Here is a 27,991-nt window from a genome sequence, read left to right on the forward strand (position 1 = left end):
TGCACTCTTCGTTGGCACCTCCTGGCTGCAGCACTCTTGGAGGGGTGAAAGGGCCTGCTCTCCTCTCCTGACGAGGAAGGTTTTCTGAGCTCACAGGCCTGACCCTGGATTCACAGGGGCTTGAGTAGGAAAGACTCCCCCACCTATCCACTCCTGGTTCTCTTAAGAGCCACCCAGACGGCGGAAGGAGACAGGAAGGTAACAGGGGGGCAGCCGCCCACCCCCCTACCCTGGCCACCGGCCCTATAAGATGGTGCAGCCTTAGCCTTCAACCACGTCCAATTTGCTCCTGGCGGGCGGCCTTCCCTCCGGACGCTTGCTCCGCCGCCCACCGTCTGCTGTGCTCTTGGGCTCCTGATAGGGGTTGTCCAGCAGGTAGCGGAACTGGTGGTAGTTCTTGAGCAGGTACTTAGGGGCATACATGTGTTCGCTGGGGTCGGCCGGCGGGTACTCCTGCTGCGTGCCGTCGAACCAGCCCCCTGTGCGGATCAAGCTCCGGATGTAATTGAGGTCCCGCTTGTCCTCGTAGTCACCCCAGCGGGGGAAGTCGCCGTTCTGGGCGGACACCAGCTTGAAGTAGATGCCCTCGGGCGTGAAGCACCAGGAACAGTGCCAGCCGGCGAAGTGCAGGGGGCTGCCCAGCGACCACTGCACCAGGATGTGGCCCGTGCGGTTCTCGTACTGGCGGAAGTTGGGCATGGTGTAGTACTGGCGGCGGCGCAGACGGATGCCGTCCAGCCCGTACACCGTCTGCAGCATGTCCACCGTGCAGCCCGACACCACCTCTAGGGTGCCCGGCTGCTTCCAGAAGAAGCCGTACAGTGACTTGCGCATGTGGAAGGCGAAGGGCTCCGTCCAGCCGTCGTAGAGCTTGAGGAAGAGCACGCCGTCGCGAGCGGGGATCTCGTCGGCGTCGTCGATGATGAAGACGTCATCGGGCCGCAGGTTGCGCAGCCGCGACACGCCATCCTGCGTCAGGAAGGTGCGCAGGTAGTCGTCGGCGATCCAGCCGTCCTGCCGCCCGCCCAGCGGGAAGTGGTCCAGGAAGACGTAGAGCACCTTGTGCCGGATGTACTCGAAGGTGCCGTTGGTCAGCATCTCGCGGAACTTGAGCGGCCGCGGCTCCCCGTAGGCCGTGAAGTTGGACTCGCACACCACGAAGGCGTCCACCACGTCGCCCAGCTCGTGGAAGCGCACGTCCAGCAGGTCAAACTCATGGTTGATGTTGATGGCGTTGATGACCCTCCGCGGCACCTCGCGGGGCACCAGGCGCTCCTTGGTGGGCAGGTTGGAGTACTGCACCACGGTGGGCACACCGCAGCTCGGCCCGTGCCAGCCCGGGAGGCACACGCACTCCACCCACTTGCGCCGCGCGCCGCGCCCCCCCGGCCGCTCCCGGCCGCTCAGCAGCTGCCGGCCCGGGCCTCGCGCCGACGCGCCTTCGCCCGCCTCTGTCTTCTCCTCTGGCCGCCCTGATGACGGCTTCTCCAGCGTCTTGGTACCTGGCTTGAAGCAGACGCCCCCGGCTTTGGTGCGGAGGAAGTACTCGGTGGTGTCCTCGGGCAGCACGAAGTCCATCCGGTGGATTTCCTCCGTGGCCTTGCTTGGCGACAGCGGCTGGAGCAGGGGCGAGTGGGAATAGAGCGGGGTACGCAGCAGGTCGGGGCTGCCCGGCTCGGGGCTGGCCTGGGGCGTGACCGGGGCATTGTTCCAGAAGAAGCTGGACACCAGGTTAGGGCTGAGGGAGGCCAGTTCTCGGGGGAAGGTGACATAGGACAGGGTCTTAAAGAAGTGCAGAAAGGAAATGAGGCACAGACCGGCCATACAGAACATGAGAAAGAGCTTGTAGCGTCTCATCTTCATCCTGCAGGAAACAGGGAGACAGCAGATGGGTCAGGGGTCTGCAGACCCGGGCAAGGGGAGCCTGAGGCTCTTCTCCTAAGGGAGGGAATGGGGAGGGCTTTGTTGCCACCGTGTTTGTGCATGTCCTGACCAGCGCCTGGTGACCCTGCAGGAAGTCACCTCCAGGCGACTCCTCTAGAAGTCAAGCCTGCGAGTCCAACTCACTGCACCAAGGACCCCTGGAAGCCCCAGCATCAAGGAAACCCCACCAGGCTCAGGACCCCTCCACTCCCACAACCTCTCCCCTCCAAGACCACCAGGTCACCACACATACCCCTGGCAACCTGCCCACCCCACCCTGACTGTACCAGCTGCATTGTTAGGCTTTGCTCCAGGAACAAGATGCATCCTGGGAAAAGCGCAACCCTGCAGTGCAGAACCTGCCCCAGGGGGCTTCCAGGCCCCAAGGGAGGGGGAGAGTGGGTCGCAGGCTGCGGAGGTGGGGTCCCTTCCCTGCACCACCCACGGTGCTTTCTCCTTCTATCTGTCCATCTCTCTGTCTCTTTATCTATATTTTCTGTGGCTATATTTACAAACCTTTTTCACTGAAAAAATTCCCAGATCTCAAGGGAACACTTCTAATTCTAACATATTTAAAGAACAAAATTAAGTAAAAGTTCCCCTTCATTACCCCATGCCAGGCAGTAGATTGATATCCAGCCATAAGCAGTTCATGTGTTTGAGGTGTATCACCGGTCTTACATGCAATTTTTCTGTTCTCAGTTTTTTATAATTATTATCATACTTGGTTGGGATGACCTACAGAGTCACAGGAGGGGCTGGGACAGAAAGCGGCCTTTGGCACCTGGTGTTTTCATGTCCCCTTCCATAGATCCCTGTGTAGGGGACGCTGTCCCTTCCCTTAAAATGTTCCTTTCTGTGGCTTCCCCTTAACGTCTTTGGTTCTTCCTCTGGGTCATTTGGGTGCCTTGCTGCCATACCCTCCCCTCCATATCCTAACCTAAGCAAGGCTCCTCACCATTCTGAACCTCAGTTTCTACATCTGTGAAATGGGCACGGAGTTCCTGCCGTACAGCAGGTGCTCAATAAACTTTCGCTTCTTTCAAAGCTTGAGGCTGGAAGACTCCAACATAAATTTTCTCTAAGCTACATGGTCATAAGGCACAAAATCATGAAATGTTGGACCCAGGACAAAACTTTAAGGACCACCTCCACCAACCCTTTCATTCTGTGGGGGAGGCCCGCCTTCCCCGGCCTCACCTTGGTGAGGAGTCCTGAGTATGCTAGTGAGAAGCAGTCGAGTCGCCGATCCCGCTGGCCAGGGCGGTACTTGTGCTCTCAGGACCCAGATGTCCCCCCTCCTCCAGTTTAAATGCTGACACCCTGGAGCCTGCCATCGGGGGGCCGGCACAGCTGACTATAGGAGGCAGGACAATCGGGGGTGAGGGCCTGACCTCTGCTAAATGTCAGCTGCCCCAGGGGCAGAGCGGGGACAGGTCTCCACTGGGAGGCAGGAGGGAGGGCTGCTCCTTGGCAACGTTTTGAAGTGTGTCTTCCAGGTTCCCCTCCCCACCATGGGTTCCAGCCTTGCTCTGGCAAAGCGAGACCAGGCAGGCCAGGCCAGCAGGGCGAGTGGAGGGGCAAAGGGCTGAGGCCCAACAGAGGCAGGCGGATAGGAGGTCTTGCTGGGGTAGGGACTAGGTACAAGGCGACACTGCAGAAGCCTCCAGAGTGACCCACCCGAGGGCTTGTAGGACCTGGCAAGGCAGCCCTGATCCTTCTGGCGGATTATTTGTCCCCACTTGGGGCGTGTCTCTGTGGGGCACCCCAATCCCAGCCCTTGCTGGACTGAACTGGCCGTGAGCTGTGAAGGGCAAGGCCGGGGCTGCCGCTCAGACTAAATTCCCTGGCAGCAGTGAACAAAGGCCTTAGGAAGGTCAGTGAAACTCAAGGAGGCAAGTGAATGCCCTGCTTAGAGCAAAGGGGCCCCTACAGCCCTGCTGAGGTCACACTGACCCAGCTGCCCCTTGGCTCCCTGGTCAGGTTGGCTTTCAGGATCTAGTTACACCTGGCCAGCTGTGCGCTTCAGAGGACAGACTCACCGGTGCTTGGGATCCCCCTCTTAATCACTGGGGTCTTCAGGGTGAGGCCGTTTGATAAGGCCCCAGCCTGGCTTGCTGCCAAGAATCATGGAACCGAGTGTGTCTCCCTCATCGCTCGGGCTGCTAGGAGGCTCACAGACACACGGTGGTTGGCCCAGAGCAAGTCAGTGCGTCACAGGCCAAGTTTTCCAGGACACCTTCACACACAGCTGCCTGTGTTTTTTAAACTTACTCTTCTTGGCCCGATCCCTTTTTATCTTATCTTCAAGTATTTTGATAAGTGCTTCAGATACATTTTTTAGACTGAATGGCATATTAATAGGAAAACAAATAAATAAGCATTGGCACCCGGGGTCTCATGTAAGTCTCACCACCCCTGGGAGACTGAGGACTGTGAACGCCCCATTTTTACAGGTGGGGAAATTGAGACTCAGAAAGATGATGAGACTTTCCCCAAAAAACCTTAAGAAGGTGACTGAACAGGACCTGAACATAAGTCCTGTGCCTGAGCCAGCCTCTCCCTCCTGACAGCTGAGACCATAGCCCTCCCTGGAGCAGCTGGCCTGGCTGTGGGCTAAAGCCATGGAACCAAATTTGGCCCCAGCTCCAGCATTTCTACCTCTGTTATAAAGCTTCATCCAGAACCACCAGGTGTAATGATAAAGCTGATGATTGCTGACCCTTACAGGCCAGCTACTGTCCTGAGCACATTACACGCATGTTCTCACTGGATCCCCCAACACGCGGCAGGTACCCTTGTCCTCTCCATTATACAGACGAGGAGACCGAGGCCAGAGAGATGGTATAACTTGTTCAGTGACACACAATTAGTAAGGGTCAGACTCAATTCTGTGGGGTCAATAATGGGATTTCATCCAGTGGTAAAGCTGTCCTGGGTCCCTTCCATCTGCCAAGATCAACCCCAGTGGGGTGATAAGGGTCCCACGGACAGTCCACCAGTGACCAGGGAACACAACCCAGTGGATGGAACAGCCACAATTGCATTTGACCCACACGACCCCCCGCGGGGTGTCACCCAACCTGTCTCCTCCATTCACTCAGCGACTACTTACTGAGAGCCCACTGGGTGCCAGGTGCTGTGCTGGCCCTGGGAGCACAGGGGACGCGGGTGACAAGAACCCCCGCCCCGTGGAGCGGGCACAGGCGTGCGCAGGGCAAGGGACCGCTGCCAATCATATGGTATGTTACAAAGAGTCGTGCTCTGGAGAAAATTGAAACAGGGTAAAGGACAGGAGGGGGCAGGTGCAGTGGTCATCAGGTGGCCAGGGAGGGCCTCACGGAGAAGAGTGAGGCCAGAGGACGAGGGTGCAGGGGCAGCAGGCTCCGGGCAACAGGACAGCCAGCACCCAGGACAGCGTCTGCCGCCCACGAGCGAGGAAACACACGGAGGGCAGAGCGGAGGGAGGTGGACAGGCTGGATCACACGGGGCCCGGGGCCGCGGCTGGAAGTGCGGCTTTCACGGGAGGATTCTGAGCGGAGCCTCCAGCCTGAACAGCCTCACTTGGGCTGCTTGGCCGACAGCAGACTGTTGCCTCGAGGGCAAAGCAGGGAGAGTGGCGAGGAGGACACTGCACTGTCTGGGCAAGAGGCGGGGCTGCAGGAAGCGGTTAGATTCTGCTGGATTGCCGATGACCTGGATGTGAAGTGTGAGCGAGGAGTCGCATTCGGTGCATCCAGGACCTGCAGGATGGACCAGCTTTGGACTGGGGCGGAGGCCACCCCTCAACAGCCACCATGGAGATGGGCAATGGCGGAGCTGGGGCTGGAGGCAGCTCTCTCTGCAGGGTCCTCTCTCTAAGCACTGCCCTGCCCACTTCAAATGAGACACCAAATCGGAGAGACCAATCCACAGCCCCACCCCTGCCCCTTTCCCAGCGCTCGCCATGCTCAGCCCATCTCCGCGGATGTCTGTCTCCCCAGCTGGACACGAGCCCCCGAGGCAGGGGCCTCCAGAGCCGCCTCCACGTGCACAGCCACTCGCGCGCGCACAGACTCTGGAATCAGACTGCCCAGCTCCAGTCCCGACCCTGCCATTTCCTATCTGTGTGGCCCGGAGCAGGTGAGTAACATTCCTCCTTTGGCTCATCTAGAAAATGAGGGTCGAATAATAATCCATGCAGAGAGCCTAGCACATAGTAAGAGCCCAATAAGCTTCAGCTCTTCTTATCATTAGTGGTATTCTCCCGCCTGGAAGAAGAGTAGAGAGGGACTTCAGGCGGGGGGTCGCAGCTGGTGCAAAGGCTCGGAGCCGAGCCCCTGGCAGGGCCTGGGCCCTGGCAGGTGCTGCCTTGTTTAAGAGCAGCAAGGAGCAGAGTGGGAGCCCAAGTGGAGCCCGGACAGAACCTGAGCCTGACGGGGGGTGGGCTGGGAAACGAGTGACCCGTGTCCTGGGGCTCCAAGGAAAGGAGGGAAGAACTGTGAGGGTCTCTGGGAGCCTCCCTAGAAGAGCCCACACACACATACACACGCTCCGTGAGTTGCTCCCAGCCCCAGGGGCCTGGGTTTCCGGTGTGAAGGGGATGGGGGATGGGCCAGGTGCTTCCTGGTAGCTAGATAATCATGGATGCCGGAGGCTGACCCAGACCCAGGATAGTGGCAGGACCAGCCCACCCCGGGCCTCCTCTTTCTGTACTGACTTGCAGCCGTGCCCGTGCCCAGAAGGTTCTAGCTGGGCAGATTTTCTTCCTTCCCTCCCGCTTCCCACTTCTCCCTTCTCCTTGTGGCCTCTTTCCTTGGGCTCTGCTTGATACGATTATGAGGTGAGACGGAGCAGGTGAGCCTCACCCCATGACCCAGTCACTACCTTGGGGTCTGGGCTCAGGCTGAGTCCAGTGGGGGCTCCTGGCCAGAGAGAAGACAGGTGCTCCCTGGAGGCCACAGGCTGTGACTTCGGGGCTAGCCAGGTGGGCAGCAGCTTCCCGGGTACAGACGCACCCTGACAGCTGTCACCGGGTGACAGGAATCTCCTGTGGAGCTCTCCGTGGTCCTGAGCTCACATGCGCTGACCAGGGTCCTAGCTCCGCCCTGGGATGCCTTTGGCCAGCGTCACCCTGGCCCCTGCCAGCCTCCCCTGTGGTTCAGCAGCTTCCGTCCTAATGGCCACTTCCCCTGTCTGCCACCCTCTGGCCCCCTTCCCCACCTGCCTTACAACACCCTGGTGACAGCTGTGATCCCTGGGTCCTCAGCTCTGGGAGATCCGCAGGGCACTCAACTCCTCCAACTGGGAGAACGGGCCAGCAGGGAACAGGTACGACACCTAGTAGGTGCTCAGGGTGCTCCTGGAATATCCATGGGGGAATCCTGGAGGTCGCACAGCCCACCCTCAGTCTCCACTCCTGGCAGGAATTGGCCCATCTACAACCCCCAACCTAAAAGTACCTTCAGATGGACCCTCACCACCACCCATCTGCTTCAAAGGGCGTCTTGACTCTGAGCTGAAGGCTGACTTCCACCCAGTCCCAGTTCTGCCCCATGTTACCAAAGGGCTCTGCCAGTTCCGTGTGCCAGGCCTTCCTCCTGGCCAGCTCTGCTAAAGGACTGGGCCAACTGGGGGGCTGCTTACTACTGACTGGCCCCCACCACCCTGCAGGGCATTCTCAGTGACTCATCTGGCTTTCAGAACCAAGGCCAGAACTGGGAAATCTGGAGCCCCATGGAGGGTCCAGACTCCTCTCCCAAGGTTTGAAGGACCCTGGAAAAAGAGTATTGCCCAAACGTTCACCCTAGGCCAGTGTCCCTGCCAAGTGCCCATCTGGCCTCTGCTTGTCCAATCCTTAGTACAGCCCATCCCAGGACATTTGCACTGCTAGAAATCGTTCTTCCTATTGGCCTAAATCAGCCTCCCTGGAACTTCCGCTACCACTTCTGGGTTCTTCCTTGGAGTTAAGCAGAAGCAATCAGCGTCTCAGGGATCAGAAGACGGCAACCACCACCTGACTCTGAAACTAAATAACGGTCTTTCCAACGTGAGGTTCCATAATCCCACACGGAGAAGACAGGCAGAGGAGGTGGCTACAGAATATGATAGATTCCAGAGTTCTGGCAAGATGGGAGAAACAGCTGACGCTGTGTTTATTCCTTCGTCTCTCCTTGTTTTATTCATTCCCTTGGTTCATATCCATCAGGCAAGCTCCACAAAAAACAAGCCTACACCAGCACATCATCCAGGCTGCTAGCGGACATTTACCAAGAACCTGCTGTGAGCCAGGCACTGCCGATGCAAGGGCTGGAGAGAAATCAGGGGCACATTCATGGGGCCAACCCTGAAGGAAGGTATATGTGTGTCTCCATTTTGCAGATGAGGAAATGGAGGCTTCAAGAAGCCTTAGCTTCAAGAAGCTAAGCTGGGGCTTAGCTGGTGGCGCAGTTTTTGAGAATCCGCCTGCCAGTGCAGGGGACACGGGTTTGAGTCCTAGTCCGGGAAGATCCCACATGCCATGGAGCAACTAAGCCCGTGTGCCACAACTACTGAGCCTGCGCTCTAGAGGCCGCGAGCCATGACTACTGAAGCCCGTGCACCTAGAGCCCGTGCTCCGCAACAAGAGAAGCCACCGGAATGAGAAGCCCACGTGCCGCAACGAAGAGTAGCCCCCGCTTGCCGCAACTAGAGAAAAGCCCGCACGCAGCAACGGAGACCCAACACAGCCATAAATAAATTAAATAAATAAATAAATAGAAGGCTAAGCTACTTGCTCAGCCAGCCAGGGCTTGTGGGAATGGAGCAGATGGAAACTGAGACTCCCCAAGCATCCTGCACCTGCCAACAGGTAGACCTGGAGCCCAGTGGGGCTGCAGATTTGGGAGTCTTGTCCCAGGCTAAGCATGAATGTCTTGGCCAAGGGAGGGTCTGGTGTATCATGACCCTCAGTCCCCAGGAATTCTGCTCCCCTGGCACTCCCTGGAGAGAGGGAATCGGCTCAAGGGGCCAGCCCCTGCCAAGAACTCCCTCTGCCCAGGTGACCAGAATGTGCTGACAAAACCTATTTACCATGGGCTGGGGGTGGGGCAGCTGCCGCTCTTCCCATCCACAGATAAGGACACCAAGGCCGAGAGAGGCGAGGCAGAGCCATACTGGGAGCCAGTTCTTGGACTAGCCGGACGGGGCACCCAGGCCACTTCCCTGGGCACAAGGGTCTGGGCCCCACTCTCTCTGCTGGCTCGGCTCCAGGGTGGGAGCCTGGCTGAAGGCTCAGTCCCATGCCCATGCTGAAGCCCACCCCCTCCCTGCTACTCCACAGCAAACTTCTGTGCACCCTAGCCCTCTCTCTCCTTCCTCCAAACCCCTCCCCACTCCACCTGACCCCAGCCCCTTCAGGTGCCTGAGGACTTTCCCACAGAGTGGCTAGCACGTGCCTGGGAAAGTTAGTCTCCAAGGCTGGGACCTGCCCTCGGCTCCCTGGGGCTTCCTCCCCTCTTCCCACTGGTCACTGGCCCACCCAGGACATCAGCCTCTGTCCCCAAAAGCCCATGGGCGGTGAAGATATAGAACATTTCCACCATCCCAGAATGTCCTATTGGACAGCACTGGAGGCTAAACAGATGAGTCATCCTCAGGCACCAGCCAGTGGGGCGTTTGTGTTCAGAAGCCTGCAGTGGCTCCCACCGTCCAGAACCGAAGTTCACAGCTGTTGTGACCCCGGTCTTGAAAGCTGCCTTGCCTTATTCACGTTAACTCGATGGTCACCACTAGCACGTGCTTAAACCTGTGCCAGCTGTCAGCTGGGGGTTTTACTTATACTTGACCCTCACAACCATCTTGGGAGGTATCATTGTCCCCATTTTACAGATGAGGAAACTGAGGCTCAGAGGGTAAATCAACTTGTAGAGCATTCCTCCGCTCATCTGTGCAACCCCAGTGCTCTCCAGGGTCTGAGACCCACACAGCCTCCACTTTTAAAGGGGGCAGGGGAAGGTGACACTGGCCTGAGCCCCAGGCCACTGAAGGCTCTGAGTGGAGCGACCCCAACAGCCTGTGCCTCAGGGTGATCAATCTGTTTGCATCCAGAGCTGTCCAACAGCACAGTCTGCAGTGGTGGAAACGTCTAGGCCTGGGCTGTCCATGCACCATCCACTAGCCACGTGTGGCTACTGAGCCCTTGAAATTGACAGGAGAGACTGAGGAACTAATTAAAAATTTAATTTAATTTTCAGTTTTAATAGCCACGTGTGCTAGTGGCTACTCCACTGGACCGCCCAGCATTAGACAGACTGTGGAGGAGCTGAGGCAGGGAGGACACACGGCAGGACAGCCGTGGTGCTGAAGCGAGGGGGCAGTGGTGAGCTGGTGATGAGGTACCTGCTAAATACTAGGTGACTGAGGGAGGGAGCGGGAGGGATGCGGCCCCGGGGGCACTGGGGCCAGACATCCTGGGACTGAGCATGGGGGCTGGAGGCGGGACCTGGGGAGAGTCTGGGAAGGAAGAAGAGTAGAAGCAGAGCCGTGGAGGACAGGCAGGTGCAGGTGGTCAGTGCGAGGCCGGGACACACACTGCCCCAAGCCTGGGGGCGGGGCCTAGGCCTGGATCTGCACAGAGGCCACCTGAGGCAGTGTCCAGACCCTGCAGCCAGTCGGCAGGGCTTCGCCATTTCCCTGCAGCAGTGTAATGGGGCTATAATGGCGTCCACGTCACAGGGCTGTGGTGAGCGGTCCGCGCATCTAAAGTGCCTGGAACAGGAAGTGTGCGTGAAACAACAGCTGGTGAGGGGCACACGGTGAATGTCTGTCACAGGAGGAGGGAGACCAAGGCCTCTGAGGTGGAAGCAGGGACTCCTGGGTGGCCTTGGGGACAAGGAGAGGGGCTAGACGCAGAGACATACAAACATCCCTGAGAACAGGTGTTCCCAAATCCGGCACCCCTCCAAGGTGCCCCAGCCCTAAACCTAACCCTAACCCCCCCTCCGTGTGACCGGGCACCACCGGACTGCCTCCTCCAGCCCCTGCTTCTGCCCTGTCATGGCAAACCTCAGCAGCAACTGGGCTGGTCCCCTGCCTCTCCAGCCTCCGCTCCCACACTGAATTCTCCAAGCCAGGTGGGGCCCGCGCTCCCCACGCCCGGCCCGGGGCCCAGACAGACAGACGTTCAGTGAGTGTCCGGGACAAGCCAGAGCAAGGAGCGCTACGGCAGAATTTCAGGCACGGGGATCTGGGGGCGCTGGGCCAGGCTGGAGGGAAGCCACCCTGGGGCTGTGAGAGGGCCTTGCGGGCATATGAGGACCGAGGTCGGGCCGCCGGTGCTTCTGCCTTGTCCTGGGGTGGGTGGAGAGAGCAGACTGGCCCCGGGTGTGGAGCTGGGGGTGCAGCAGGAACAAGATGAGGGGATGAGGTCCTCACAGAGCTCAGTCCAGTGGAGGGACAGAGGACAAATGAGAGAACCGGCCAACAGAGGATGCCAGGCATCAGGGAGGGCCTCCCGAGGAGAGGACACTTCAGCCGAGACCCAAGGTCAAGAGGGAGCCACCGCGCAGAGTAGGGACAGCAGCCCAGGCATTGGGCCAAGGGCACAGAAGCCTGTGTGTCGGGAATCCCAGTGCAGCGGCAGCAAAGCAGGGGCCCCAAGTCTTGTGAGGGGGTGTAGGGCCTCGAGGAGTGGCAAGGACACTCCCCACACTTCAGGGGCTCCTTAGGCAGAAGCCTGGGCACCCCATCTTGGTCAGCACCCTCTTGGGTCAGCAACCCTAAGGCTGCTGCGAAAGATTTTCAATCTAAAATAGAACCAGAAGATGTAAAATGGAGAGTCTCACGCATGTGCCCTCAGGGAGACAAAACTTAAAGACCAGGAGACTTGATTTCCTGTAAATGCCGGATTTCCAGAAAACTGATAGTGATGGGATTTTCTTGGATTGGAGGGTTGATCAGAGGTTGCCTCCTAAAACCCTTGGAAAGTTTTGCCAGAGGCAGAATGGAAGATGACCCAGGTCGAGTTGGTCTCACAAAGCGGACCAGATGAGCCTTGTTTGGTTTTTTTTGTTTTTTTTTTTGTTTTTTTCTGCGGTACGGGCCACTCACTGTCGTGGCCTCTCCCGTTGCGGAGCACAGGCTCCGGACGCGCAGGCTCAGCGGCCATGGCTCACGGGCCCAGCCGCTCCGCGGCACGTGGGATCCTCCCAGACCGGGGCACGAACCTGCGTCCCCTGCATCGGCAGGCGGACTCTCGGCCACTGCGCCACCAGGGAAGCCCTGAGCTTTGTTTGTGTGACTAGACTGATCCTGTCTGCTCAAGAAGCTTTTAAGGCTGGTCTCCTTTTGTTTCTGATTTTAACAAACCCTCACTGAACTCTCCCCTCTACAGTCCCTGCCCGTAAATACGACCTGCCCCCAACCCTCCACAGACTCGCACGTAGCTGGCTCCACTTTGCTTGTCCCAAACTGCAAGTCCTCACCTCTTTGAGCTGGCCTCAGTTTACCTCTTTACTGAGGTCAACACAGCTACACCCTCTAGCTGGGCAGGGCTGGAGAGCAGCAAGCCTGGAACATTCCTCCCAGGAGATGGCGCCTCCATCAGACCGCCTTCTTCAGGGCAGCTAGCACTTACTGAGTGCCGCGGGTGCCAGCCGCTGTGTGAGCTGGCCTTACTCCATTATCCTCAAGGCAACTGGGCAGGAGGAGAGGGGCACAGGGGCTGAGGGACCTGCCTGAGACTCAGCTGGCAGCAGCAGGACTCACACCCACACGCCACCGCTGTGGCTTCTCATTCAGGCTTTCCCGCACAAAGTCTAGGCTGCTGCCTTGAGCCTAGCCCGGGTCAAAGGCCCCTGCACGTCTGCCCCGGCCCCCAGCAGGAGCCCGTGGGCCTGCGTTTGTGGGTCACAGTCCTTCCTGGCTCTGGCATGCGCCCAGACCAGCCACCAGAGCCCCGTGCCCAGGACAGCTGCACCCTCCCAAAACCCCTCTGCCGGCAGCTTCCCCGCCCCACCCCCCCACCCTGACTCCCCCTGGAACAGTGTGAGCGCCCCCTTCCCCCGTGGCACTCTCAAGGCTGGGCTGCATTGACTTAAAACCGCATTTCAGGGCTTCCCTGGTGGCGCAGTGGTTGAGAGTCCGCCTGCCGATGCAGGGGACGAGGGTTCGTGTCCCGGTCCGGGAAGATCCCACATGCCGCGGAGCGGCTGGGCCCGTGAGCCATGGCCGCTGAGCCTGTGCGTCCGGAGCCTGTGCTCCGCAACGGGAGAGGCCACAAAAGTGAGAGGCCCGCGTACCGAAAAAAAAAAAAACAAACAAAAACACCGCATTTCACAAAACCCAGGGTTCCCTGAAAGGCTGAAGGAGCCCCAGAGCCCTTTCCCATCCCCCACCAACTCCAATGGGAACAGATCACCCTGGACAGGGTCCCATGTTGCGGTCTCCAGTAGCCGGAAGGGGGTCTGGTGCTCTAAAAAGTCGAGAAACCTCTGAGGCCAGGCCTGGACTTCAGGAGCTCTGGAGGCCTGAAGCTCCTTAGGGGACCTGACTCCTGCAGACCCCTGCCAGGGGTCGTCGTCTGCCCACGTGTACTGCCCTCCTGCCCACACCCTCCCTCTCTTCAACTTCTATCCCCACCTTGCCCTTTACTTTTTCCCTAGCCCTGCTGGCCTGGAGCTCAGAGACAGTGAGGGAGGGCCCTGCACCGACTGCACCCACCACCCAGGGGTTTCTGTTTGCTTGCAGTTCGCCAGCTGGGCCTGGCCGTATGGCCTGGGGACACACAGACCCCCACGCCCGTGGCCACCCCTACCAGCCTGTCACCGTATGGGGGGAAGAAGAGCGCCCACCTGAGGCCTATCCCAGAGCCACTCTCTGGCAGGTGCACTAAGTGCTTTAGCTCTAATCTGATCCTTCCATTAGCCCCCATCACCGTCACAGGCGAGGAGAGGGGTTCAGAGTCTGAGTGACCAGCCTGACTCACCCTCTAGGCGGCAGCAGAGTGGCCGACCAGCCCCTGGGCCCTCGCGGTACCCATCACCCCACCCTGATCTCTGCCTGGCACCTCCCTGGAACCCCCAGGCCCACCCTCCCCTCACCTGACCCAGTACCTGCCTCGGGTCCTGGCGTGACACGCCGCAGGTAAGGCAGTGTCCCATCCCGGCGGCTGCACCGTGCTTCCCGCCCCCCTCCCGGCCTGTATGGCTTGTTTCTCCCTGGAGGCTGTCCCCCACCCCAAGCTGAGCGCAGGCCAACTCTGGCCTGGCCTGACACCAGCTCTGCCCTTCATCAGGGCTGGTTTCCTGGCTCCACCTCTTCCCAGCAGGGTGGCCTCACCTCTATCTACGAGGTACAAACACTAACTGAGCGGCAGGGCAAGGCAGCCTCCCGCTGCGGGAGCCGCTCCCCAGAGCCAGGAGCTGAGGAGGTGAGGGCACCCGGCGTTTCCGTGTCACAGGTGAGGGGCCTGTCGGTGCCCTGCACTCAGTAGACCGCGAGCCCAACTCCTCTTGGAGTCTCTGCCTGCTCGCTCTCTGGGCAGAAGTTCACCGCGACCTGTGCTCTGACTCCCAAGGGGCTGCTGGGCACATCCAGCGGGACGCGGATGGGACACGGAGGTCCACGCAGAAGAGCTCAGAAGCAAACTCGCCCCACTGGTGGGACCCAGTGGCTCGAACAAAGCGGGGGCTGGGGGCGGGGAGAGGAGCTGGGGGACCCGGGTCTGAATCCGACTCTGCCCATTAGGAGAACCTGGGCCGTTCACCTGCACGGGGGCCCAGCTCTCCGGGAGTGGGAAAAGAGGCTGGCCAGGGATGAGAAATCAGAGGGCTCAGAGCAGACCCCCAAACAGCTACCGTACTGCCTGGCTCCACGTCCAAGTCCACCACTGGCAAGGCATTAGTTCTCTGTGTTAGGAATGGCCCTCTCCGGGGTCCTCCCGAGAGGGTGAAGCCGTAAATCGGGCCCTGGAGCAGAAGGGGGCTGGCCGGCAGAGCTGCCAGCATTCGTGCTGCTGGAGGGTGGGATGCATCAGAGCCCTTTAAACACACTGCCCCACACCCCTGGGACTCCTCCTCCCCCCTCCTCTCCCCTCCTCACAATGCAGCTTAGCCCTCGCCTCCCGGGGGCGCGGCGCTGCAGGGGCGCCTCCACCCAGCTTGCTCGGGAGAGAAACTTCCTGTTGGTCTGTCTGCCTGCCCTGCAGCCCCCCTGTGCCTCAGTGTCTCCCTCTGTCACATAGGATCAGCCCCACCCAGTAGGGTGGCTGGAGGCCCGAGTGAGGAGAGTTGAGAGGACACCCCCAAGTAGGGGGACGTCCCAAGGGCCCAGGGGCTGGGTCATCTCTGCAGGGAAAGGGCTGGGAGAGGCGGGGTGGCGTGCGGTGCCGCTGCCAGAAGGGAGAGAAAGCAGGAAGGGAGAGGAGGCCAGGGTCCAGCCGAGGTGGAGCCTAGTCAGCGGGAGGCTGCAGTAATGACTCGGGCAGACTATTACTCATTAATAGAGCTTCTGATTGAAGGACTGAGGAGAACCCGGCTTCTTCCAGTTCATGACAGTAACACACTGCCAGTCCTTCGGCGAATGTGGACGGAGCCCCGCCCCACGCAGGCCTATTGCTCACATCCTTACGGAGCCCACTGAGGCCAGTGGGGGGGAAACCCCCCCAGAGACCCCTGCACCTCGGGCTTGCAGCTCCTGGCCCACCTCCCAGCCACTCGGCCTTCCAGACCCAAATGACCCGCCAGGAAGAGAGGGCGGCCAGAGCAGACAAGTCCAGGGGCCGAGGCCAGCCCTGCCCTGCCTCAGTCTCCACATCTGTGGAATGGAAATCAGAGCACCCACACCTCCCAGACTCACAGTGAGGAAAAACAAGGCCAGTCAGACCGGGGCTGAGCACTTTGTGCCTCTACAAGAACTCATTTCTGGGCCCGGCACGATGTGAGATGCCCCCAGCCCCATCTCTCAGGAGCGAGAGCCCTCAATGACAGAGCAGTGGGGCAGCAGCTCCCTGGAATCCAAACTCCAGGGGAACGGTACTCAAATCCGGCCCCTGCGCCTTCTCGACCCCCTGTGTGATCCTGGGCAGGTCACTCAATATCCCTGGACCTTGGAGTCCCTGTCAACAACGTGGGATCATCCCAGCCCCTCACCTCAGGAGAATTAAACGGGGTAACGCCCAAAGCACCTTGACAGAGACCAGTCCTCTGATCTCCTAGGCTGAGTTCATGCCGGCTCTCCACACAGCCTCACCACGTGCCCGGATGGCCTGGCTGGGGCGGTGCTAGGCCTGCTGGCACCTCCCTCCAAAATGCCTCTACTCCTCCTCACCGGCCCCGCCTTCCCTTTATTTTCTGTCTTGAAATTCTTAAGTTTTGAGCAAGGGGCCCTGCATTTTCATTTGGCACTGAGCCCACCAATTCTGTCACTGCGAATCCCCATCAGGCCACATCCCTCTGCGCAAACCCCTCATCACACTCAGAATAAAATCCAAACTCCTCTCTGCACCCACAGGCCCACTCCCTGCATCTTTGCTGACCTCGCCTCCCTGGTCCACTTGACTCCAGCCACAGTCCCTGCCTTCCCATCCCTTCCACACCCCAGGCTCACCCGTCTCAGGGTCCTCGCACTGGCTGTTCCCTCCGCCTGGAATGCCCTTCCCTCAGATCTCCACATGCCAGCCGCCTGCTCAGAGGGGCCTTCCTGCCTAGCCAGCTAAAGGGGCCGTCCCCTCCCAGGTCATCTGCTCCACGACACTCCTCACCGCTGAAGCTATCTGTCTCCTTGTTTATGTGTTAGTGGTCTGTCTCCCCCACCCACACCCTGCTCGCTTGGAATGTCAACAACATGAGAGCAGGGTCACCATGGGCCCCAGTCATCGGTCACTGCTACTCCCCACCCCCTAGGACAAAGCCTGGCCCAGAGCAGGAGCTCCATAAACAGCTGTTGAATGAGGATGGAACTCATATGAGAAGTGATGCTAGACCCCTAGTGGCAAGTATCATCTGGTTTGGGGGTGCCTGAGGCAGCAGGCCCGCCAGTGCACAGCCACACCTAGCAGGGCTCCCTCCACTGCTCCAGAGGAAGCCCCCCCAGCCCTGCTGAGATCAGCGCCGTCCTGCCCAGGCAGCCCCAGCAGTGCCAGCCCCTCCTGCCAGGCTCGCCCATCCTCCAGGGACAATGTACAAAGGGCCACTTCAGTTCGGAGCCTCAGCTCCATCTCCAGCCCAGCAGGCCTGAGCGTGGGGGAAGAGAGGGGAGGGCACACCCCACCCCTCCTCTGTCCTCCTGGAGCTTTCTCTAGCACAGGCAGGATGCAGGGTGGGTGACAGAATCAAGCGATAGCTGGAGAGACTTTGTCCCATGTGCTGCCCCCTGGGGGGCAGGGGTAGGTGAGTGCCCACGTGGGGGGCGGAGCGGTGCCCGTGCCCAGGGTGGAGGCAGAGGTTGGCCCCCGTGTTCCTAGGCAGTAGGAGTGGAAGGACTCCCACGGGCACCTCCCCACGTGTACAGGGCGGCAGGTGGTGGGTACACCTGTGCATGTGGGAGGCCCGAGTGCTGGCTGGGTAAGTGAAGAGAAGAGAAGAGAAGAGCAGAGCCAGTGGGATCTGGGCCAGGCTGCAGGGAGGGTGGGGACCTGGGCTTTAGAGTCAGTTCCCATCATGCCTGGGACCCTCCACTGCAAGACAGGGCGCAAGGGACTTCCCTGGTGGCGCAGTGGTTAAGAATCCGCCTGCCAATGCAGGGGACACGAGTTCAAGACCTGGTCCGGGGAGATCCCACGTGCCGCAGAGCAACTAAGCCCGTGCGCCACAACTACTGAGCCCGCGTGCCACAACTATGAAGCTGGCGCGCCTAGAGCCCGTGCTCCGCAACAAGAGAAGCCACTGCAATGAGAAGCCCACGCACTGCAATGAAGAGTAGCCCCCGCTCGCCGCAAACAGAGAAAGCCCGCGCACAGGAACAAAGACCCAATGCAGCCAAAAATCAATCAATCAATATTTTAAAAAAGGGGGGGGCTTCCCTGGTGGCGCAGTGGTTGAGAGTCCGCCTGCCGATGCAGGGGACACGGTTTCGTGCCCCAGTCCGGGAGAATCCCACATGCCGTGGAGCGGCTGGGCCCGTGAGCCATGGCCGCTGAGCCTGTGCTCCGCAGCGGGGGAGGCCACAGCAGTGAGAGGCCCGCATACCGCAAAAAAAAAAAAAAAAAAAAAAAGGCAGGGCGCAAAGAACTTGCTCAGTTGTTCCAACAACCTGAGCTGATAACCTGTGACCTGAGCCTGGCACCCAGGATGCTTGTACAGCTTCGGGCATTACCAACTTTCCTCCTCCTGGAACCTGTCAGGGGTGTAACCATCCACCTAACCGCCCACGCCAGGAGCCCAGGAACCACCCTAAATCCTCCCTCACTGACCCCGCATGACTAGGCCTGTCAATTCCATGCCCTGATACCTCACAAGTCCCACCCTTTTCCCCGTGCCGCTGTTCCTCACTGGTGGCACCACCACCAGTACTCACCGGCATAACGGGAGTGGCCTTCCCAAGAGGGCTCCAGCCAGGTGCCTGTAAGCCAAGCAAAAGCCCATCTTACGCTGCCCCTCCTAGCTCAGAACCAGTGTCCTCAGGATAAAGTCCAGATCTTCCAGGAGGCTCGATGATTCTGCGTAATCTTACACTCCCTCTCCCCATGCCGGTCTGGGGAGGGTTCAGCTGAACTAGACTTCCTCCAGGTCTCCCTGACCCCAGGCTATGGAAAGAGCCGAGCTGTTTCAACCCTGGCCTGCCCCCCACTCCCCTGGTCCCCAGCTCCAGCACAGCGCCTGACACAGAGGTTTGCTGAATGAATGAAAGACCTTCCTCCCACATCCACACACCTGCACTTTTCAGTCAATACCGCCGGGCTCTCAGGCCTGGTCTGGGGCCTGGAAAAGTGCCTGCAGGTCCCAGTCCTGCCTGCCACGTGACCTCGGGCTCAGCACGCCCCAGTGAAGCGGCGCATCTACGTGAATTCGAAGGGTCCCTTCCAACGGGCTGGTGGTGCTCAAGGGAACGGTTCCATCCTCAGTGCTCAGCAACGTGGTGGCTGATGGTTGGGAGGCAGTACGGGAAGGAAGAAGGTGGAAAATGAAGCAATGGCTTCGAGCAGGTTAGGATCCTGCCCACCAAGGCTCACCGCTGTGTGCTCAGGGCCCAGAGCCAGGCCTGGCCTCAAGCAGCCGCTGCTGAATGAAGAAATGGGCTTGAACCCTGGCTCTGCCACCCACAGCTCTGTGGCCCCAAGCAAAAGTCCTACCCTCTCCAGGCCTGTCTGCTGAGCCATTAAAGGGAGGCTGGTAACACCACCTGCAGGGTCCTGGGACGGATGTGGGGCTGCACCTGGCCCAGAGCCTGTGGCTCCTGCAACCTGGGAACCTGAGCACAATTAACCTCCTGCTGGGAGTGGCTCTGACGGAGCAGGTGCACAGCTGGTTGGCTCTGCGGCTCTGGGCACCCAGTGAGCCTCCTCGAGGCTGAACAATGAGCCTTTTCTCTTTTCCCTTCCCGATTACTCTCTGTCCGCCCCTGCCTGCGAGGGGCCATAGCTTCCTTGGGTCAGTCCCCACCAGGGACTCTCAGTAAGCCCTCACCAAATGGCAGGGGCCATCACGCAGGGCTGCAGGCACTGGGCCCCGCACCTTAATTTCATGGAAGCCACCAATCTCTTCTTGCTTCTTTAATTACTTAGTCCTTCCCACTGCTGGATCCAGAGAGCATTCTGGAACAGGCCTGCAAGTGCTCAAACTTCCCACTGACGGTGGGGCAGGAGAGAGGGAACGAAACAGCAGTGACGGAAGCATCACTACAGGTGCGAAGGTCATTCCAGGGGTCAGGTGGCTGGGGTCCCAGTCTCAGCAATTCTACTAACCTCCCAGGAGACCCTGGGCGCCCAGAGCAGCGCCCCCTTCCCAGGTGATATGCTTCATCTCAGCTCATCTTCGCGAGCCCACTTCACAGATGGGGACCGGGGCTTAGAGAGGGGACATACCTTGTCCAAGGTCAGGTACCAGCAGGCCACGGGAAGGGCCTGGCTCAACAGAGACCACGTGCATGCCCACTGCTGCTCACCCAGGTGCAGGACCACCCCATCCTCTCTGGACCTCAGTTTCCCACTGACCCCCGGGGACACGGACTTGACCTTCCAGCTCTGACTGATATCAGTGCTCCGCGTTCCAGGCCACATTCTAGGTTTGCTGCTCCATTTCCCCCCTCCAATTCCATAATCCAGTTTCTCTCTTCTGAATTGAGGGGTTCTACTTCTAGGTGCTGTGTTCTGGGGTCTGGTCCCGAGGTTCTGCTCTCATGGAAAGTTCTGCAGCCCTGGCTCTCCAGCCAACATGCTACTTCTTCAGGGCACTGTACTCCCCTCCCTGCACTGGCAGCGGGGCTCACAACCCACAACTCCGTGTTCCAGCCCCATCAGCCTTCAGGAGCACTTCAGAGCAGTGAAACCAGCAAGGAGGGTCAGCTTGGGGTCGCAGGGCCATCGGGGGATCGCAGAGCACACCCACAGCTGGGCAGGAGTGCCCCTCCTCACCCTTCTCCCCGTCCTTCCAGGATGCCATCCTGCCCACCCCCACCCCTGCTGGCCACCGTCCCCACCAGTCTGCACTGGGATGGCCTGACAAGATGGGCACTTCCCAAGAGCAGAGACCTTGGGACACTCATCTTCAGGGTCATGGCCTGGCACCCCCTTGTGGGCACTCAATAAACGCCTGCTGAATGCATTAGCTAGGCATGATCAAGACTGGCACGGTTACACATGGGCACAGACTGAGGGACACGCATCCATATGACGGAGGTTCTCCTGCTGTGAGCACGCGCTGGTGACGCACACACACACACAAAGCACAAAAACAGACACGCTCACACCCTGCAGTCGGCAGATCTGTGCCCTGGCACCTAGCCCAGCCCCTGGCACATAGTAGGCACCCGGTGATTAAGTGCTGGATGAATGAATGAGGGCTTTGTACCGGGGACAGAGTCAGGGGCCATGGAGGAGTCAGAGATGAGTCCCCACCCAGCCTCAGGGCTGAGCTGTGGTTAGGAATACTATTACCACAGGGGAGAACCTGACCACGCTGCTGGACTGCGGAAAGGCACTTCGAGGCAGGAGTCCGTCAGGAGGGCAGTCAATGGCGATGCACACCCACTGGGCACAGGGGTGTGGGGGTAAAGCCAACAGCTCTGGGGTCACCCCTGGCTGGAAGGGGCAGGGATGGCTTCCTGGGTGGGTGGCAGCACCTGGGGTGGAGTGGGTTGGCTTTCCAGGTGGAGGGTCCAGCACAGCAACAGCCCCGAGGCTGGAAAGTGGGGTACATGGGAGAAGAGGAGCGAAGGCCAGACTGGCGCCATAGGAAGTCAGAGGTTGGGACGGAATTCTCGGGGCGCTGCATCCCAGTAGCCCCAGGCCTGGACTCTCACTGACCCGATTTCCAGGAATGAGAGAGACGCAAGCTGTTTGCCACGGGTGCACCTGTTCTGGGGGATGTGCCTGGGACGGGCCAACTCCCACCCTGAGACCCCACAGCCAGTCCCCCTGGAGGCTGCCCACAAGCAGTGACCCCAGAATCCAAAATATGGGGAGGTGGCTGTTCTCACGGCACCTTTTCTTTTTTTTTTATTTTAAGTTAGTTAATTTATTTATTTTTGGCTGCATTAGGTCTTCATTGCTGTGCGCGGGATTTCTCTAGTTGCGGCGAGCGGGGGCTACTCTTTGTTGCGGTGCACGGGCTTCTCATTGCAGTGGCTTCTCTCGTTGCAGATCATGGGCTCTAGGTGCATGGGCTTCAGTAGTTGTGGCACATGGGCTCAGTAGTTGTGGCGTACAGGCTTAGTTGCTCTGTGGCATGTGGTATCTTCCCGGACCAGGGCTCGAACCCATGTCCCCTGCATTGGCAGGCAGATTCTTAACCACTGCGCCACCAGGGAAGCCCACGACACCTTTTCTTACCTCTCTCCTTTAGAATATTCCTCCATCTCTCTGGTTATAAAGGTTTCTCGTACATTCTAGGGAATCTGGACGTCACAGCGAAAGAAACAGGATGATACCACCCACCATCCCACCACCCCCTGGGCTAACATTTTGGCTTAAGTTCTTACGGAGTTTTTTCCTGTGCACATTTTTGTTGGAATGAGCTATTGACACGGATTTCCTGCCAGCTTTGGGGCAACACACGTTTTTCCTAAGGAGCTTTGTCTCCCACACCGGAGGACCAGAGGGCAGACCTGAGCCCTGGGGACGCTGCTCTCCTTGACTCCTTCTCATCCACTCCCTAACCTGGACCCCATTGAGAAACACCCCTCGGGTGTGGGGTGCAGCCCCACAGTTCTGGGCTCTCCTCCTACAGACCACAAAGGCCTGGGTCAGTGCCAAGCACCCCGGGATCCAATCTTCCCTCTGGGAAATGAGCCGGTTCAGCTCCCCGGTGGCCCCAAGCTCCCCAGTATGGCCCCCTCTCTGGACTGAGGTGACAGTCACTGACTGGGCTGCACTTGCCAGTTGCCTTCAGGAGCTGCGCCGGGAGGTCCCTTGGTCTTTCCCAGAATCCCCTCCCTTTGCCACCTAGACACAAGGAACAGCAAAGCAACCCCACTGCTGTCCCTGGTGACCTGCACACGAGTCCCCTGACCCAGTCCTCTCTGTTCACTCCACTGGCATCCCTGCCAGACCCTCGATAGACCTGTCCTGCACACGGGTCTCATCCCATGGGGACGGACAGGCAGAAATCCCCAGCGAGGAGGATCAGCCTTGCCACTGGGGTAGGGGTGTGGCGTGGCTTCCTGAAGGAGTCTTAAAGGATGGGTCAGGAGAGGAGGGGAAGGGCATTCTGGACAGAGGGACAGCAGCAGAAAAGGCTTGAGAGGAAATCTGGAAGCTGGATTTCTAGTCTGGCTGGGGGAGCTGGTGCATCGCCCCTGAGGTATTGAAATGAAATCACGCAAGGAAGCACCAGCATCTCGTTCCCATTTCTGCCATAAATATGAGTTACGACCATTAACATTCACAGTCCTGGGCGATGGGTCGAGAAGGCACCTTCTCTATCTTTCACCTAAACCAGCCAATCTGCCTTGTTTCCGGAAGTGGCCCTCACCTTCCACTCTCAAAATTACCATTCAACAAGTACTAAAGAAATACTTCTCGGGCTTCCCTGGTGGCACAGTGGTTAAGAATCTGCCTGACAGTGCAGGGGAGAAGGGTTCAAGCCCTGGTCCAGGAAGTTCCCACATGCCACGGAGCAAGGAAGCCCATGCGCCACAACTACTGAGCCTGTGCTCTAGAGCCGGCGAGCCACAACTACGGAAGCCCACGTGCCACAACTACGGAAGCCCACGCGCCTAGAGCCTGTGCTCCGCAACGAGAGAAGCCACCGCAATGAGAAGCCCACGCACAGCAACGAAGAGTAGCTCCCACTCACCACAACTAGAGAAAGCCCGCACGCAGCAATGAAGACCCAACGCAGCCAAAAATAAATTAAATAAATAAATAAATTTAAAAAAAAAAAAAAAAAAAGAAATACTTCTCGAGTGCCTCCTCTGTGTGAGGCATGGTGCCAGCCCCCAGAGAGTGCCTGTGTGCCCAGCCCAGGAACGAGTCCCCCGCCTTAATGGGCAGCTCTCCCTGGTCCCCCTTCCCTGGCCACCACGGTTCACCCAGACCGTGTGCTGGTCCCCAGTAACAAGAGGAGAGTGGTGACGAGGGATTTGTCCAAAGTACTAAGCAAGCTTTGGGGGTTCCACAGCCAGCCCAGGACCTGTTCCCTGGAGGAAGCGGCAGTAGCAGGTGCTGGGATAAGAGCAATGGGCAGGGGGAGGGGAGGAGCGGGCAGGGGGCGTGGCATAATGTGTGCAGGGCTGGGTTGAGGCTGGGGGTGGAGCGGAGGCGGAGAACACAGGAGGGGGCTGAGTCATAGGGATCTGGGTCCCAGAGGGCGGGGGTCTTCTCCTGGAATTCATGGGGCTAAGCAGTGGTTCTTGGAGTCCACAGGCCTCTGAATCCCCAGGGGATTCAAATCTGGGTTTCCAGCCCTCCCTCCCACGGTGTGATTCTGACACAGCAGGGCAGGGTGAGGCCTGGGAAATACATACTTTCCCCAAGATGCCCAGGTGAGGCAGGGCCCCGGGACTATGGCAAGGAAGGAAGTAGCACCAGGACCCTGAAGCGGATGGCCTGGAGGCCAGGACACGGGTGAGGCAGCTGTCTCAGGCACCCAAGCCTCAGACAGCAGCCACCTCTGGGTGATTGAGGGGGCCTAGACAGGCAGCCCCATGAAGCTATGGGGTCCTACAGGCTAGATATAATCCTAGCCCTGCCACTTCCCGTCCCTGGGCCCCAGGCCGCCTCAAACTGCCAAATGGGATAATAATACTGATAGCATCTACCTCGAGGGAAGTTAGAGGCATCTCTGAACGCAGACAAAGTGCTTTGGCCCAGTGCCCAGCACATAGTAAGCGCTCGATAAATAACAGCAAATTATTATGACTGGAAAGTCCTCCATCATGGGTCTCTCAACCAGAGTCTCAGAGACTGCCTCTGGCCACCCTCCCTCAACCAGACGCTGTCAGGCCTGCTCCTTCTGGGAAGTTCCTGGCCTGCCTAGAGAGGTAGCCAGAGGCTGGGCCCTCAGGAGGCCCCAGTGTCCACACAGACTCCTACCTTCTGTCCTGGCCTTCACCCTGCACCCCACCCCACCCCAAGGAGTCCCACTTCAGTGGGAACCAAAGTCTTAGCCAAACAAGCTCTAAATTCATGAAACAACAGAGTAATTAGGTGTGTGAATGATTCTTATTGTTCCAGTTTTATTTTTATGGAAAAGATGAAAATAAGTGAGCCAACGGGGGAATTTCAGCAGTGCAAGGAAAAGTATTTGGGGACTCTGTTAACTTCTTGGATTATGGGCAAAACCTTGGGCCCCCTCGTCAGCCCATTCTAGACCACAGGACCGTGGGCCACTACCCTTCCACCCCCCACCCCCCAGGCCTGCTTCCAGCCCTTGGGAAGTTCCCACCCGCTCCTGAAGCCTCTCTTTCCCCTTCTGGAAGATGGGCACAAGCAAGGTCCCTGTGGAGGGTCAGCGTCCTCCATCAGGGACGGAGAAGGGGGAGGAACGGGTGGAAGGAAGAGCAGGCCCGTTCCCCTGGGCTGAGAATCATTTACACCCCAGCTCACTCGAGACCCAGTTGCCAGCATACCACTGCCCCCTGCTCAAGCAGTGGGTACAGAAAGGCAGGCTGTGGCCCATGGGGACTCACAGACAGAGGGGAAGACAACGTGGAAGTGGACGACACATCTACTGGGGCAGGCTGTGTAGTCTCTGAGGAAGCGGGGGCGAAGAGGGAGACTCATTCAGGAAGGGGGCGGCGAATGCCCGATGGAAACTGAACCAGGCTGTTCAAATAGCAGCAATGTGCACCATCCCCGTTTTAGAGACAAGGAAACGGAGGCACAGGGAGGCAGAGTGAGTAGTACACTGTCACACAGTAAGAAGTGACAGGATCGGGATTCGAACCTGGGTCACTGGATCTGGAATCCTTGCTTTTTAACTTCTGCACTTGGCTGCCTCATGGCACAATTATTGAGACTCTCCCCCTACCCCCAAGCAGCCAGCACAGAGCTAGGCAGACCATGGGTGCCCAGGGATATCTGCTGGCCAACTAGATTCCAATCTCCGGGGGGCAAGGCCTGTGTCCTCTCCACCTGGCTGCCCGGCACAGTGCCCCTCACAGGAGGACATCATGTCTGTTGGTCAGAATATCTGAAGAAACTTCTGGAAGGGAGCCCTGGTCCCCATGTGGTAGACTAGAGCTAGCTGGGAGTGGGGTGCGCCATGCGGTGTGGGGAACAAAGGGGCTTTGGCCTTGGGGAGCAGAGCAGAGCCCCCTGATGGGCATGGCTGGGGGCCAGAAGGTGATGGGTGCCCACGAGGGCAAGAGGAGGCTGTCTTGCAGACCACCCTGTCCCTGGTCACTCCTCACTGCTCCTCCTAGAAGGAGGACATGGACACACAGCTCCCCCAGGCCTCGGCTACCTCCTAGTCACATCCAGCCCTCACGGGATCCTCACATCACCCATGAAGTGGACGTGGCCCGCCAGCTGGTATCCATGTCCCTGTTTTACACGTAAAAATACGGATGCAGCAGCCAGCGCTGCCCGAGTGCTTCCCAGGTGCGGCATGCGGCATCTCATGCAGTCCTCGCCACAACTCTGTGGAGGATTCTCCCCACGTGACAGATGTGGAAACTGAGGTTCTGAAAGCTGCCCAGCCGGAGGTGGTCCAGCTTCCACAGTAAAAGGGATCACCAGTGTGGGTCAAGCAGCCCTGACCACATCAAGGGCACTGGGCAGACCCTCGGAAGGGGGGCAGCTGAGCCAGATGGCGCTATCCCAGTCAAGTCGGCCCCTCACTGTGCTGTCCTCGTGCCAGCTCCCTGGTGTGACCCGCCATCTCGCCTCCACCTGGCCCTCCTTCCCTCCAGCCCTGGCTCCCCCTCTTCATCTGGCTTCTGATTTTGGCCTGACGCAGTGCTTGACCATCCCCCCACCTCCATCTCCCAGCACATACTCACATCTCTGAGCCTTTGCTCATGCCATCCTTCCTCCCAGAATGCCCTTCCCACTTTCTCCACCAACAAACCCTTCCAGCTTCCTTTTATGTTTCCCAGCAAGTTCTCTCTCCCCCTTGGACTGGCAGCCCCTTTTTCAAACTTTCCTAGGACCCTGTGCCTATCTCTTTAGCACTGATAACCCCACAGAACTCCCAGCTCCTCCAGGTGGGGGGTGGGGGGCACTTGCCTTCTTCTTCCCTCCATCCTCAGGCTTGGCCCATTGCCTGGATTTTTAGTAACTGCCCAGGAGGTGACACAACAGTGCCCGCAACTCCCCCATCAAGGAAGGTCTGGTCTGGTGGCCCAGGAGTGAAGAGGAGTGCTCTGGGGTGGAGAGTGGCAGTGCTGGGGGACCCTGGAGAGAGCTCATTGAGGTAGTGTCCCTGCCCACGCCCCTTCTAGGAAGTCGTCTAGAGCCTAGACAGTCACCCGACCTCAGGTCACCAGGGTTGGCTGAGACCCATCTCTGCCTCTCTGGCACCCCAGCTCAGGCACACCCCCCCAATACAACCCAGGTGCACTCCCCTCCCCACCCCGGTTCCAGAACTCATTATTTGCAGATATTTATAGCGCCCTCCCCCAGCCTGGTTGCCTCCCCCGCCCTGGACAGTGAAGTGGAAAGAGCGGGAGCCCCCTCAGCAGGAAGGGTTGGGGTTCTTCCCCCACTCCCCTCTGCCTGGTCCCGGCCTCCGCACCCGCCCAGCACCCAGACAGCGCCTGGGCCCCTGCCGCCGCCGCCGCCGCCGCCGCCGCAACCCGGGGTGGGGGGAGGTGGATGGGGGAAGGCGGGCGCTGAGGCCTCCCACCCCCAGTCCCGCGCCGCGCGGGAGGTTTGTCGGGGGCGCAGCGCACAAAGCCTGGCTCCAGCCCCGAGGCTCGGGGACGCCCCCAGCCCAGGCCGGGGGTGGGGGGTCGAGGGGATGAGGCTTTGCCCTCCCGGGCCACGGAAAGCTCCGCTGAGCAGCCGGGTTGGGGGAGGGGGCGCCAGAAATGAGTAGCCGCCTCTGTATCCGCCCGTCATCTCGGCCCCCCACCCCGGCCCCCCAGCGTAGTTCTCCCGCCCCCGCCCCCAAAGGTCACGCTCAGGGAGAGGGTCTGTGGGAGCTGTGACTGGGGGCGCAGCGAGCGCGGAGGAGGAGGCGCGGAGATGGAGGCGGAGGGCCGGAGTGCAGGGATGGAGGGGGCTGCGGCTCGGGCCCCCAGGACGCCAGGGTCAACTCACCCATCGCCCGCCGGGTCTCAGCAGCGGCGGCATCAGCGGCGGCGGCGGCTCCGCGGCCCCCGGGGCCCCCGGCGGGGAGATGCTGGCGTCCGCCGCAACCTCTCGCCCCATCCCGGGCTCCGGCGGCGGCGGCTGCGGCGGGCGCCCGGCATCGCAGGCGGCGCGGCCCCGGCCCGGCCCCGATCCCCGCCCCCCGCCCCCCGCCCCCACCTCCACCCCGTCCCGCGGGCCAGGCACGGCCGCCTGCC

General features: G+C 59.6%; 1 protein-coding gene across 1 annotated transcript; it reads right to left on the minus strand.

Moving 5' to 3' along the window:
* MGAT3 (beta-1,4-mannosyl-glycoprotein 4-beta-N-acetylglucosaminyltransferase) lies at positions 1–27,828 on the minus strand. Its single transcript, XM_032646024.1, has 2 exons — positions 27,744–27,828; positions 1–1,864 (listed from the first exon to the last, which is right to left on the minus strand). The coding sequence occupies exon 2, from the start codon at positions 1,861–1,863 to the stop codon at positions 262–264; it is 1,602 nt and encodes a 533-aa protein (XP_032501915.1). The 5' UTR covers position 1,864; positions 27,744–27,828; the 3' UTR covers positions 1–261.
* Positions 27,829–27,991: the final 163 nt, after the last annotated feature.

This window comes from Phocoena sinus, chromosome 10, assembly GCF_008692025.1.
Source record: "Phocoena sinus isolate mPhoSin1 chromosome 10, mPhoSin1.pri, whole genome shotgun sequence".
Classification (NCBI taxonomy): Eukaryota; Metazoa; Chordata; class Mammalia; order Artiodactyla; family Phocoenidae; genus Phocoena; species Phocoena sinus.

Bases quoted from the DNA above. Each gene is read 5' to 3' on its own strand.
- MGAT3 (XM_032646024.1), bottom strand. From the start codon at position 1,863: ATGAAGATGAGACGCTACAAGCTCTTTCTCATGTTCTGTATGGCCGGT.